At 36.3% G+C, this 14,205-nt stretch overlaps 1 protein-coding gene and 1 pseudogene across 1 annotated transcript; one reads left to right on the forward strand and one right to left on the reverse strand.

Moving 5' to 3' along the window:
• Positions 1-4,029: 4,029 nt before the first annotated feature.
• On the forward strand, positions 4,030-11,193 carry LOC132176902 (DNA polymerase kappa-like). Its single transcript, XM_059589064.1, has 14 exons — positions 4,030-4,148; positions 4,357-4,529; positions 4,811-4,984; positions 5,179-5,302; positions 5,391-5,491; positions 5,628-5,714; positions 6,694-6,789; positions 6,963-7,083; positions 7,642-7,770; positions 8,233-8,324; positions 8,637-8,748; positions 8,918-9,150; positions 10,140-10,459; positions 10,891-11,193. The coding sequence occupies exons 1-14, from the start codon at positions 4,067-4,069 to the stop codon at positions 11,009-11,011; spliced, it is 1,965 nt and encodes a 654-aa protein (XP_059445047.1). The 5' UTR covers positions 4,030-4,066; the 3' UTR covers positions 11,012-11,193.
• Positions 11,194-12,316: 1,123 nt separating this feature from the next.
• On the reverse strand, positions 12,317-13,685 carry LOC132177266 (putative dehydration-responsive element-binding protein 2H; annotated as a pseudogene).
• Positions 13,686-14,205: the final 520 nt, after the last annotated feature.

Genomic DNA, 14,205 nt, shown 5'->3' on the forward strand with positions numbered 1-14,205 from the left:
CCATATGCTAGTTGAACCTAGGGCTTAAAAATTCATGCTTTCTCTTTTGTGAAAAGCACCAAAAGTTTAAGGACACTTTCTGAAAGAAAAAAAATAATCAAGATAGTAAAACAAATAAAATAAAAAAATCATATTCCAAAAGGAATTTATTTCACTGTGTCAAACTTGTGCAAAATGTGTTACAAAGAAAAATGTATAGGATGAGAGTGGCTAGGCCCTAGTATGATAAGGTTTGACTTTTGATTTGATATACTTGTCAAAATCTTATGGTGGTGAAACTTTCTCCTCATTTTGTAAGTTGAAATTTTTTCTCTTTGGATGACTTACACACACATCACACAAGCATGGGTTGAATTGAACATTTTCTTGGCTTGGGTTAAGCAATATGAGTTTCTTGTCATTTCTAGTCTTATGTATATTTTGCATATTTGAAGCATGTTTGGGATATTCATTATGTAATATATGAGTCATTGATGTGTATGTCATGTGTGTTCATTTGACTTTTAAGGGGGAGAAACATGTTTTGGATTTCCAGTTTCTTCTTGTTAATTGAGTCATATATTGAGGGGGGGTTTTGCTGATGTTTATTTATGATCATGCATTATACGTCATTTTTTTTATCATGAGTTTTATTTATGTCTTCTTGTTCCACATATGCCTTAATGTATTTTGTGAAGTGTTTCAGGAAACATGAAGACCTTTTGTCATTCTGTGACAAAAAGGAGGAGTAAATATGGGGAAATGATGGGATTAGCTCGGCATTTTGGTTTTGTCACTGAATTGCCAAAGGGGGAGTTTGTTAGTTTTTGTGTTGGCTTAATTCAGTTTCAAAATACATAGGCTACTGTTTATGGGCTCAAACACTAATATAGAATGCTCAGAATCCAATCTTTACCGTTCATAATATAGATTCATGTGTTATGAACATCCCTGCAAAATTTCAGCTCAATCGGACCACAAACGCTCATCGATAGGAGCAGTTGATCAAGGCTGGACAACATTTCCAAAATGCTGTTTCACCCATTGCATGCCCTGTCCGGACATGCCTTTCCTGGGTCTGAACCGCATTTTCAGAAACTCTATTTTTGCTCCGCAAGGCCCTGTCTGGACAGCCCATTAACCTGTCCAGACACCCTGTAAGTTTTAGGCCCAAAAACGTGATTTTAAGTTGGTTAGGTCTAGGGTTTTGTCGGGGGTATATATACATCATTATAGCAGAGAGATTGACGAATTTTTCATCCCAGAGAGTTCGTCGGAGGCTGTGCTAAGAAAAATCATATGTGGTGAGCATTAAATTGAATCTCTTAGAGTTTTAGTTATTCTTTTGATAAATCTACAGTTGAGAAGTCCATCGGAAGGGTCCGGTAAAGGAGAATCACGTTGAAGAAGATTGTGAGCAAGAAAACGAGTTGTAGGCTTGTTGATCTTACAGAGCCAAGGTCTTGCAAAGGGTTGTAAGTGTTCCTAGTGTCTATAATCCCTGGATAATCTTTTGATAGTGATTTTCTGGGTTTGGCTGCTCTGGAGAGGTTTTACTTTTAGATCGGTTTCTAAAAGTTTTCCTCTTCGTAACCAAAATATGTGTGTCTGCCTCTTTATTGCTTTATATATTTTGGGTGATTGAATTGTTTATTGCTTCATAGTATTAATTCTGTATAAATTGTGATAAACAAGTTTTTGGAGTCGGCATAACGTTTTTCATACTCTAGCTACTTGCCTATCTAACTTATATATTTACTCAAATCTAAAATCTCAGGAAGGTGCATGTTGTCATATCATTCATACTCTCAACAGTAGAGAACGAAAGATAGCCAGCATCATGACCCAATACCGATTCAATAACATGAATTGGATTTCTTTCCAAGAGACCGTCAATTTCCTCCAAAGACCACATATCATTCATTCAATACTCTTGCTCCAAATCCTAAAAACCGCTTGATTATTGTTCAATGTTACACCACTCATCCTTTGCTTCTTTTGTCTGCTACGAACAACTTGGTGTGGCAGCAGCAACAGCCGCTTCAGTTTCTAAAACATGTAGAGTATTACTGCTCCATTCATCTTTCCCATCCTTGTTTCTTAAATTGGGGGTAACAAGTTTCATGCTTATATCTTCTTTGTAATTTGTGCCACCATAGTTTGCCGGAGTTGCTGTTAAACTGATGCTTGATGGGGTTGTTGCTGAACAAGCATCTGGAAAGTTGAGGCGGGCACGAGAACTGTACAGTGCTTTTGCAGCTTTATCATAAGACAAGACAGCATCAACAGCATTTCCAAAACTGCTAAGCCACAACCTTTTTTCCGTTGGCTCACGAATCTCAGCAACCCATTTACCCCATGTCCTCTACCTTACATCTCTGTATTTACATGATGAGTTTTTGGGTCCTCCCTTTCCTTTCATGCATCTCTTCTTCGACCCAATTTTTGGAGCTTTACGAATTGATTTGATCTCATTATTGTAAGCCTCCAGTTGGGCATTACACTCTTCCCACTTGGCGAGAGTCTCAGCAATCGATAGAGTTCGGTCTTCTCTACTTCTCTACTTCCTCTTCTTGCAAGAACATCGTGTTAGCACCTGGATCTTTGCAAAATTCTACACACAGATTGTTCAATGCTTATGCAAAGCAAAAAGGCAATAATCAATTGCAATAAAAGGTATATTAGACTTTAAGAATTAATGCAAAAAGGCAACAATCAATTGCTTTTCAATACTTATGAAAAGAAAAAAAAAAAGGCAACAAGTATCAATGGCAGAGGCGCGTGTTTCCCATGCACGTCATGGCGGCGCGTGTGGTACACGCTCGAGGGCGAAGGCACAAGGATGGAAGAGTACAGATCGTAAAAGGTGATGGAGAGGCGCATGGACGGTTGATTAGTTATTTGAACATAAAAATTTGATTAGTAATTTTATATTTAATTTTTATCTTTTTTTGGAAAGCACGTGTCAATCCTCTCCTTTCGTCCCAATATTTGGCGCTCTTCGCCTCACACTCTTCAATCTTCTCGAACAAGCGTTTGAAGCGAGGGAGAAAAAAAAAATGCGACCCCATTTTTCCCCTAGGGGGTGGCCAGTCACCACTAGGGGCTAGTCTGGGGTGGCCGAAGCCACCCCATGGCCCTTGGAGGTGGTTCGGCCACCCTCAATGGCCAAAGCATTAAAAAAAAAAAAAATGATCTAGGGTGGTTGGCCACCTCATTTTTGCCCTAGGGGGTGGCTTCTGCTACCCTAGATTGGCCGGCTCGGCCACCCCCTAGGTAAAAAATGGGGTAGCTAGCCACCCCTTATTACTATTTTTTTTTTAAAACTATAAATAATTATTAATTTAGTAGTGTGACATATGTCCCATTTGAGGCCTTAAGATTTAAGAAATCTTAAGCCTTTGATTGAATACTCTCAGTCCTAAATGGATTGAAAAGGACCTGTTTTCTATGAGATTACAATATCATGAATAACACCATGATGTTGTTACATCCATATTTGCTATGACGTTTTTTTTCAAGCAATGAGTTGCCATATCACCTTCTCGTTGGACGTGTTGCACATGCCATAAATGGAAACTATTTAGTAAAGTCTTCAAATCATCAATCATATTACCATAACTTCATGATTGTTCTATTTAGTAAAAAAATTTGAAGGAGTTTGCCTATGTTTGACTTTGAAGGAGGTGGTCAGTGGTCAGTGGTCAGTGGTCACACTAGCCCTTCCTTAGACGACCCTTTACATTCCAAATACTTGTTGAAGCATAAGATGGCCTATGTTTCAATTGTGCTTCCAAAAAATTTCCACCCAAGTAATATTAATTGAGAATAATATATTAACAATATTTGAACGTATGCCCCTCCCAAAAAAAAAAACAAAAAAACAATATATATATATTTTGAAAAAAAAAAAAAAAATTGACCATAAAAATTTGATTAGTAATTTTATATTTAACCTCTTTTTTTTTGGAAAGCACGTGTCAATCCTCTCCTTTCGTCCCAATATTTGGCGCTCTCCGCCTCACACTCTTCCTCTTCAATCTTCTTGAACAAGCATTTGAAGCGAGGGAGAGAAAAAAAGAGGGGGATGGAGAAGAGCGAAAGCACATCAGGCGACACGCCTCAGCCATGGCAGTCGTACCACACTGTCTTCACCAACGCTAAAGCAGGCACGTTTCCGTCCTTCCAATTTCCCTTTCTTTTTTGCTACTTTTATCCTTCTATTATATGTCTATTAAATTGACTAACCATTTTTCATCGTTGCCGTTGGTTTGATTTTCTTATGAAACGAATTCAATTATATCTTGGAATTATTGGTTTTTGTGTACTTTTTTTTTTCTTTTAAATATGTGATGTGTTATTTTGTGAGGATTTTAGGTATGGATGGGGTGGACAAAGAGAGAGTGCAAAGAATAGTGTATGAGATGAGCAAAGGATCTAAGTATTTCGAGAATGAGGAACGCAAGGAGGCCTTTACGAGGCGGAAACTCGAGAGCATGCGTGCTCAATGCGCGATGCTCACGGCAGCCGATATATCTAACAATCGGACGGTATTTTCACATATTTTGTTTGTGATGTAGTAAGACATGATCTTAGGCTTTGCCATGTTTTTATTAATGATGTATGAAACCTATTTATGGATAGATTAAATCTTTTTGGTTGTAAATTACAATTGCCATGAGTGCTGACTTTATTACAAATCAGAACTGTCCCTTTTTGTGCTCTGATTACAGAGTAGTGTGCAGAATTCATTTCAAGCATCCCCATTTTTCCCGCCTATGTTGGCTATGTGGGCATTCAGTTTCTGGTTTGTGGTTTATCCTATTTGCAGGTGGCTGATAGGAGAATTTTAGAGCTAGAAGCTACACGTGACTTGACGAGGATTTGGCTGCACGTAGATATGGATGCTTTTTATGCTGCTGTTGAGACATTAAGTAACCCAATGTTAAAGGGCAAGCCAATGGCCGTTGGTGGCATGTCTATGATCTCCACCGCCAATTATGAGGTTTGGGATGCTTACTGAAATCTTTAAAGGAGGTCATTAATGAAATTATGGCTATTTCATGTATACTTCTTTGTTAGTTTTGATGTTTTCGGTCTTTGGATTGACTTGCCAATCCCCTTTTAAAATTTTGATTGCCTTTATCTTCGCTTTGCTTCAGCAAGTTTTTCGTTAAACCTGATCTGATCACCCTGCAGGCACGGAGATTTGGGGTTCGTGCTGCAATGCCTGGTTTCATTGCACGTAAATTATGTCCGGAGTTAATTTTTGTTCCCGTAGATTTTAAGAAGTATACTTATTACAGTGATTTGACTAGGAAAGGTATGATGTTCTAAATTCAAGAAAGATTTGTGATGCAGCTCGTTTGTTAATTGCTGATCATTACTTTGCTTGTATTTCTCGTTGTTAGTTTTTCAGAAGTATGATCCCAACTTCATGGCTGCTAGTTTGGATGAAGCATACCTTGACATAACTAATGTCTGCAAACAAAGGGGCATTACCAGTGGAGAAGTAAGTTAGCGCATATAATTGATTTATTGCCTGTGCATGCTAGATTTTGTATTTTTTACATACCTTCATTGCGTTCATTAATAGTGACAAGCTTTTAATGTTAAACCTCTTGTTTTGGTACTCTGCCTTTGCGAAGATTGCTGAAGAACTCAGAACCTCTGTTTATGAAGAGACTGGTCTTATGTGTAGTGCTGGAGTGGGACCAAACCGCTTACTTGCTAAGGTTCTGCTGGCTATTTTCTTGATATTCTCTGTGTGTGTGTATCCTGCATGGAATCCACCATATGCCTTTTCAACACAAAAAAAATAAAAATAAAAATAAAATTGAGGCATATAGCAAATAAATAGAAGTTTGCATAATTTATTAGAGAACTTCACATTTTTTGCAATAAGGCAAGTCATTTTATTTCATGGGGAAGTTCATTGCCACGAATAGATATTAGGTATATCTACCATAAAATATTTTATTTTAGGTTTGGTGTAAAAGATGGAAGGCTTTTCTTTGCATCTTGAGGGAAGAATTCAACTTTTGGTGGCTGGAAAAATGGTTTTGATAGCATGCTTCCCATTGTATTCAAGTCAAACTACATGCATTGCTTATAGCACAAAACTAGGCCTGCCTATGAAATATAGAGTAGACTGCTTTGAAGTCAAGAATCAAATTGTTTGGAGGTTAAGAAAAGCTGTGATGAGAAGCTTATTGGGGAAGAAAGATAAAAATGAGAATATATGAAAAATTTCAGGAACAGCCCTAAATTCAATCGTAAGATGAGGTTTTGGGGTATATAGTTTAAGATGTGCTTTCTGGAGGTGGCAGAATATTGCTGCCATGTTATGAGTTCTTAAGAATAATACAGAATCACATTATGTGCCCACAGTGTGGTGGTATGCTAGTTAGTAAAACCATAAAATAGGGGAAATCAAATCAAGGACAAGCTTAACATCTGCAATAACTGATGGTTCACATACATCTTAACTGTCTTATCTCTCTCTTATGTTCCATTATTTTGTTTTTGAATGTTTTTAGATAATTTTTTGCAGGTAAAGAGGGTTTACACATATCTGTGTTTGTGTCACCTTTTAGCTGTATCTCTTAACTTTAGTTTTGCATAGTGTTAACACAGTTAAGTCAAAAGTGATTAAGATTGCTTATGTATGTTACGTCTTTATATAAATCTTCCTCCATATATTTGTTTTTTCAGGTTTGTTCAGATATAAATAAGCCAAATGGACAATTCATCTTACCAAATGACCGGTTGGCTGTCATGACATTTATATCCTCACTTCCCATACGAAAGGTATATTTGTGAATTATTGATCTACTTCAGCGGAGGGACATGATTTATTTACTTGATAAAGTTAGAGCTTGCAGAATGAAAGTTTTTTTTTTCCCCCTTTTGTTATATGTAGTTATGAAGTCTCAATTTAATTTACATTTCTTATCACACACTTGGGCAAACTTTTTTTACAGATTGGGGGCATTGGTAAGGTCACTGAACATATTTTAAGGGATGTTTTTGGAATCAATACATGTGAGGATATGCTGCAAAAGGGTGATTTCCTCTGTGCATTATTTTCTCGTTCTACAGCAGGTTAGAACACTGGTCGGTTCTTTCTACTGTTTTCTTTGATTCACCATAAACATGTTGTTTTTTTGTACCTGTTATATTGTCGAAAGAACATAGAAATTATACTCTCACATCTTATCGAATTATACCCTCACATCTTAGCATACCCTGTATTTTATATGATTAGAGCACCTTGCCTCAGTTAAAGATCTGCTTCCTCTTTGTACCGTTTCCCCCTTTACTAGAGTTTATGCTCCTTCTTTGCCTTCTTTTACCCTTTTGGGGAAGGGAAAGGAGGGGGGGACCAATGACCAATGGTTGTTCTCATTTAAACAGATATTGTTCACTCTGTTTATTTTGGAATTCGTTATGTAGTGTACTCTTCAAAACAATTAAGAGCAGTGGTTGTTCGATTTATAATTTTCTTTTTTACTTAATCCTCTACATGTTCTTCCCGTCTTATCTTGTACCCTTTTGATTGTGATCTATTGTTGTTGTTGTTGTTTTTTTTTTTTTTTTTTTTTTTTTAAATTTATTTATTTAGTATATCACCACAATGACCACATTGTCTATTCATTGCAGATTTTTTCCTCTCTGTGGCATTGGGGCTTGGGAAAACTGAAACCCCTCAAGTCATGTTACGGAAGAGTATCAGTAATGAGAGAACATTTTCCGCGACAGATGATGAGGCATTTCTGCATCAGAAATTATGTAAGTCGTCTTGTGCTTAATTATTATATTTTTAAATATTTCTTTGTAATAAAACATGCGGTCAATTGTGCTTAGTTTGGTTTGAGATTTCTCACTCTAGAATTCTGCCCAGCCAATTTTTCAGCAGAAAAAAACACATCTAAAATTTTTAAACCAAGACTCCAGATTTTTAAGAATAAGGCTGGGTTGATTCGACTCAGCCAAGTTGCATTCTTTGTTCCAACTTCTTGGGTTTTGCTTAAACCTTCAGTCACAGCCTCATGAAAATTATGCTGACTGGCATCTAAAGTTGTGTTTAAAGGTGCTAAATTTCTTAAAATTATAGATCTGTTATCAATTATGGGCATCGTATAGGTAATATGTAAGACTTTCTGACTAAATTGTGTTTGAAAATAATTGGATTCCCCCCCCCCACCCCCGCGCAAAAGTTAGCCTTGTTAAGGTTTAAGGTTGTGTTTGCAGCTGATCTTGCGGAGATGCTTTCTTCTGACATGCAGAAAGAAGGTCTTTTGGGGCGAACATTGACTCTTAAACTAAAAACAGCATCTTTTGAGGTATTTTTTGATCCTCCTTTACGATTCTTTTTATGAAGTCAGTCAATACCTACTTGCAAGATTTGATGTGCAACCTTTTTCTGGTGTAGTTCTTTTAGCAATTCTGCTTAACTTCCCTGCTCCTTTGCAACCTTTTATTTATTTACTTTTTCTTCAGAAGTGGAGAAGGGTGGTTTATGCTTGACTTGTAGTCTATTTTCTCTCTGACAATTTTATTACTTCTTTGCCTTGTTTGTTCTTCTTCTAATTTATTCCTGCCCCTCATTTAGTAATCACTAATGAGTAATCCGTGTTTACTATGTGCCACAACAGGTTAGAACCAGAGCTGTAACTTTGCAAAAGTATATTTGCTCAAGTGAGGATATTTTGAAATATGCTTCAAAGCTGCTAAAGGATGAACTTCCTGTGTCTTTGAGACTGATAGGTACCATAGAATTTGCTATTAATATTCTTCTTTACGAAAGAAAAGTACAGTATCTATTCATTTTACCATGGAGGGGGGGGGATAGGGCGGAGAGGGGACCATGATAAAATTGAATCTTGCACCTTGTAAGGCTTAGAGTATGACAATGCAGTTGTATTGCTTATTTCAGGCCTGCGGTTGTCTCAATTTAATACAGACATGGTTGGTGCTCCATCTGAAACTAGACAAAAAACTCTCACCGATTTTCTTATATCGGGAGTTGCAAATAGGAAAAGTACCAGTGATAATAGTTCCCTGGGCTCAATTGTTGATAGCCATGAGATATGTAGTTATGAAGATAGAGATTTATTGGACGGCAGCCACTTACCAGATTTGGAAGACAAGCACACTATTAGCAACAAGGTATGTGAGAATTTTAAAGACTGGTTCTAATCTTGACCAAGACTAGAATCTTTTTTTTTTAATTGTAGTAGAACTCTTTGAAAATGCTGAGTGGATGAAACCCAAGTACACAAAAATATACAAGAGAAACCATCTAATGAAAAGGAAGGACAATTAAGCATTGGAGGTGTCAACAAATTGGCAATGGGCTTTAGCCAAATGGCACTTGCACAGTTCCACCTACCTAAAATGTGGAATGGTGGGCGACAGGTTGCAAATTCTAATCCTGCAGGGTACACATTGGGTTTACCAAGCAAAAAGAGAAAAAAAAAAAAAAAAAAAAAATTGGCAACAAGTTTTGAAAGATGTTTATTGTTATGGATGAAAGCCAAAGTCCATGGACAGATTTCACAAAGAGTAGTCCCTTAAGCTCGCTTCATAAAGTTCTTTTCCTTTAAATGTTCTTTGATTCTGCTCCATCCATGAGCCCCAGAACAAACATATTGGAGCCATTCCCCTTGTTGCGAAATCTACCACTCAGTGTGGAAAGATCCTGAGTCATCAATTCTGGAAGAACCAAACACACCCAACTACTGAGAACAAAAAGAACCATTCTTTCTAGCAAAAAAATAGTTTGCTGATTCTCTGACCTGTTTATGTTGGCAGAAACTCACAGTTGATTAATTTTAATAAGATTATGAAATAGTTAAAATCTTCTGATGTGTAGCTGTCCAAAGCGTATACCTACGCTTTTAGAACAGCCCTAGAACGTCAAACCTCTTTCCTGCAGAGAGAGATTTGCTAGAACCCCTCAGGCTTGTATTTTAAATTTTGAAAAATGTAAATTAGTGGGCATTTCTTAGTTTTTAAGTAGATCATGTAGATGTTTATAATTTGCCAAAAAAAAAAAAAATGTAGATGTTCATATTGCAATGCTTTCTAGTTTATTCCTAACTTGTTGATTTACTTAAGAGTTTGTTTTTCTTCTTTGGATTTTGCCTTTTGTGTAGGTGAATTCACCACACCCAAAATCTCGTCAAAATGCAGTGACTGGGTTGTTGGAAGCAGATTCATCTTCTGTGGAGTTTAGATGTAACAGCCTAGATGAAGTGAACAAGAGGGCCAACTTGCTGGATGACGAGGCAGTTTCTTCATCCAATCAGGGAGAGCTACTTTTGTGGGTAAATGATTACAAGTGTTCACTATGCGGGTTTGAATTACCTCTAGGATTTGTTGAGGAGAGGCAAGAACACTCTGATTTTCATCTTGCTGAGAGACTTCAGAAGGAGGAATCTCGCAGTGAGACTAGAACTCTAATGCCGAGGCACAGGTATTGTGATTATTACATTGTAGTTCTGGTAATTTGGTACTTAAAACTGATTGAAAAACAGGTTGGGTTTGAGTGTAACGTAGACAGCTTAACTTTTTTTGGGATAAAATATTAAACTCACACAAATGCGTTCTTCATAATATTTCCCAAAACTTGATTCATTAAATACTCTTGCTGCATGGCATGACAAGTAGCTAGATTTAGTGAATGCGTTCTTCATAATACTTAACCTTTTCCATCTATGGTGACTTGCTCAATTCACAAATGTACAAATTTTGGAGATCAGCGGAAGGGAGGTTAAAGGAGATGGTTGATAGAAGATTATTTTACTCAATTATTTTTTTTATTTTTTATTTTTTATTTTTCTTATCTATACTTTTAGCAGAAATAAGCATTTGATCTGAAAATTGACAAATTTGAAACCTCATCAGGTTTTCCCGGAAGGAAAACATTGGGAGCCAAAGCAAAGGTAAAAAGCAGAAGATATCTCCAAAAGATAAGGGACACATTCCAATAGATATGTTCTTTGTTAAGAGCTGTCAGAATTTTTAGCGTTAATCTATTTGTTCTACCCTTGTATATAGTTGTGTATGCTATAGTAAAAAATGGAGTGCATGAGAGAGATGCAATAGATAGATATTCCTTTTACGAATTGAACACTGTAAAAGTCTACCAATAAATTAAAAATTGAAGATTGTAAAAAATGCCTTAGAAATCAATTTTCACAGGTAAAATGGGGTTATGTCGTTGTATGTTTTAGTCAACTTTTAGCCTTATCTCTCTTAACTTTAGTTAAGTATTAACTATTAAGTAATTCACATTTTTATGTACGTACGTCTTCCTCGATATATTCAGGGATTTTCTAGGTGTGGTCTTTTTTGTATTTCCTTTTTTTTCAAAGCTTCTGTGATTTTCTTTCTATAAAAGTTATTTTCCTAAAAGATAAATTTAACCCCAAAAAACTACAAAGAAAAACACTAATTTTACACCTACTCTTTGCAAAAAAAATTACTACATAACAAATGACATATGGATAACATCTATGTCTGAAATCCCACGGAAAAAAAAGTTAAATAATATATTTTTGTTTAATACAATATTACTGATTTTTAACGATTGAAATTTCAAACGTCATTTAGGACTAAGCTCTACTAGCAAGCGATCCTATTTTTCTTTACAGGTTTTTTGGTCAATTCAATTCACTCATTTATATTACATATATAAATATAATTGCCACATACATAGTAAAACCTATGTAACTTCAATATATGCGTACATAATAAATCTCATGTAACTCTCGGATGAATGAGAAACTAAAAGACACGAACTCTTTAAACTTAATAAAATACAAGAAAAAAAGAAGAAGAAAGACTTATGAAGATATTTTATAAGAATTTAAGTTTATTACTCAATATTTGATAGATTCTACGGCCAAGGAAGGTCCTAGAAGTAGATGACAACAAACAATGTTAAACGACTAATTAAATAAGAAACAAGGTAGAAATATGCAGTAAATCAAAGCAGTAAGCCAACAATAAATGCATAACCAAAAATTTGATAATCTTATATATACAACTGAAAATGATGTACCCTAAAGTGGTATAATTGTTATACAAAAAATGAAACCAATTCCCCAATCTAAAACACTCAAAGAATCAGTTCAGTCAGCAATTTGAAGTCTAAAAACTCAAGAAGGCGTTTGCTGTCGTATCATTCATACTCTCAATGGCAGAGAACCAAAACTGGCCAACATCATGACCCAACACCGATTCAATATCATGGATTGGATTTGTTTTCAAGAAAGCGTCAATTTCCTCCGAAGACCACTCATCATTTGCTTCTTTTGCCTGCTGTGTACTACTTGGTGTGGCAGTAGGCTTCAGTAACTGCAGCATGTAGAGTATTACTGCTCCATTTATCTTCCCCATTCTCGTTTCTTAAATTGGGAGCAACAAGCTTCATGCTTATATCTTCGGAGTAATTTGTAAAACCAGAATTTTCCCGAGTTGTTGTTAAACAGATGCTTGATGAGGTTGTTGTCGCTGAACAATCATTTAGAAAGTTGAGGCGGGCTTATAGCTTTGTCGTAAGACAAGGCAGCATCAACAGAATTTTCAAAACTTCAAAGCCACATCTTTTTTCCTTTTGGCCCATGAATCTCAGCAACCCATTTACCCCATGTCCTCTGCCGAACACCTCTGTATTTACATGATGAGTTTTCGGGTCCTCCCTTCCCTTTCATGCATCCCTTCTTCAACCTAATACTTGGAGCTTTACGAACAGATTTGATCTCATTATTGTAGGACTCCAGCTGGGCATTACGCTGTTCCCACTTGGCGAGGGTCTCAGCAACTGATAGAGTAGCATCTTGTCTACTTCAAGACTTCCTCTTCCTACAAGAACTAAATGGCAGAGACATCAATACTAATGCAAAGCAAAAATGCAACAATCAACTGCAATAAAAAGATGTACGAAACTTTAAGAATGAATGCAAAAAAGGAAAAGCCAAAAAAATGCAACAATGGCGGAGATCTGACGTCAAGCAGTAGTGCAAGGGTGGGGGAGGGGGGCGGAGAGAGAACTTTACTGAGTTTGGGCTAGAGGATAGGGAATTCTAGATCTACCATCAATGAACCTTCTTCACATTAATTTCAGAGAAAACCCTAGAAATACTATATCTAACTAATAATATTAATTAACTAATTAATTAAATTAGAAAAAAAATTAATTAATTTCCTTTTTTTGATTCATATTAGAGTAATAATTAGTCAAACTGCTAAAAAGTAAACAAATCAAACGATCACAGGTTTGCAAAGGAACATGAGGGACGATGCGGACGCACCACCAAGTCCACTCGTAGGAGTCGACGTAGAACAAAGAGAGTGAGAGTTGCACCTCGTCGAGAGTCCAGACAAGGCGTCTGACAGGGTTCGAGTGGCCGAGTGGACTCAGGACGGGTTGGACGCAGAGCATGCATGTAGCCTCCAAGGGTCAAAATGGCGGGTCTTACGGAGGAGTGGGGCTGGAGAGGAAGAGTGTATTTATTTTTATTTTATTAATCAATCACAAAACCCATAATTATCACCCACACCCACACAATCAAAAATCCTTTACCGGATAAACCCAGAAAAACCCTAATGAAACAATAGATCAAATAAAGGGAAACAAAGAAGAAAAGGTTTTGATCAACCAACCTTGATGCTGTATCCTCCGAAGAAATGGCCATCGAAAAACCCACAACCCAGTGATAGTAAATTTGTGATCTTTTTCAGACAATGAGTACCAACGATTCCGATGAACGGCGATTTGGATTAGGGCTTCGTTTCTACGCGGGAAAGAAGAAAGTTGAACAACTTTTCAGACCACGCTTAATGAAGCGGAGGTCACTAGTTTGAATTCCCCTCCCCCCTCTTGTGCGAACATGTCAAAAAAAAAAAACAACTTTTCAGACAAAAAAAAAAAAAAAAAACGCTCTTCAATGCTTTTCTTTAGGGGTGTCAAAAATTATTGGGAAACTGGAATCGGAACCGGGAAACGGGAACCATATTTCCATTTTATTTAATAATATTTATATATTATTATATTTATATATTAATATATATATATTATTATGCTAAGTTGAAATTTTCAGACAGTCAATTTGGAGAGTAGGAAAAATGGAAAACAACGACATATATTGTTTGAATATATATATATTGTTGGTAGTTTATATTTATTGTTGTAATATTTATATATATTGTTACTTT

This window comes from Corylus avellana, chromosome ca4 (genome assembly GCF_901000735.1).
Source record: "Corylus avellana chromosome ca4, CavTom2PMs-1.0".
Classification (NCBI taxonomy): domain Eukaryota; kingdom Viridiplantae; phylum Streptophyta; class Magnoliopsida; order Fagales; family Betulaceae; genus Corylus; species Corylus avellana.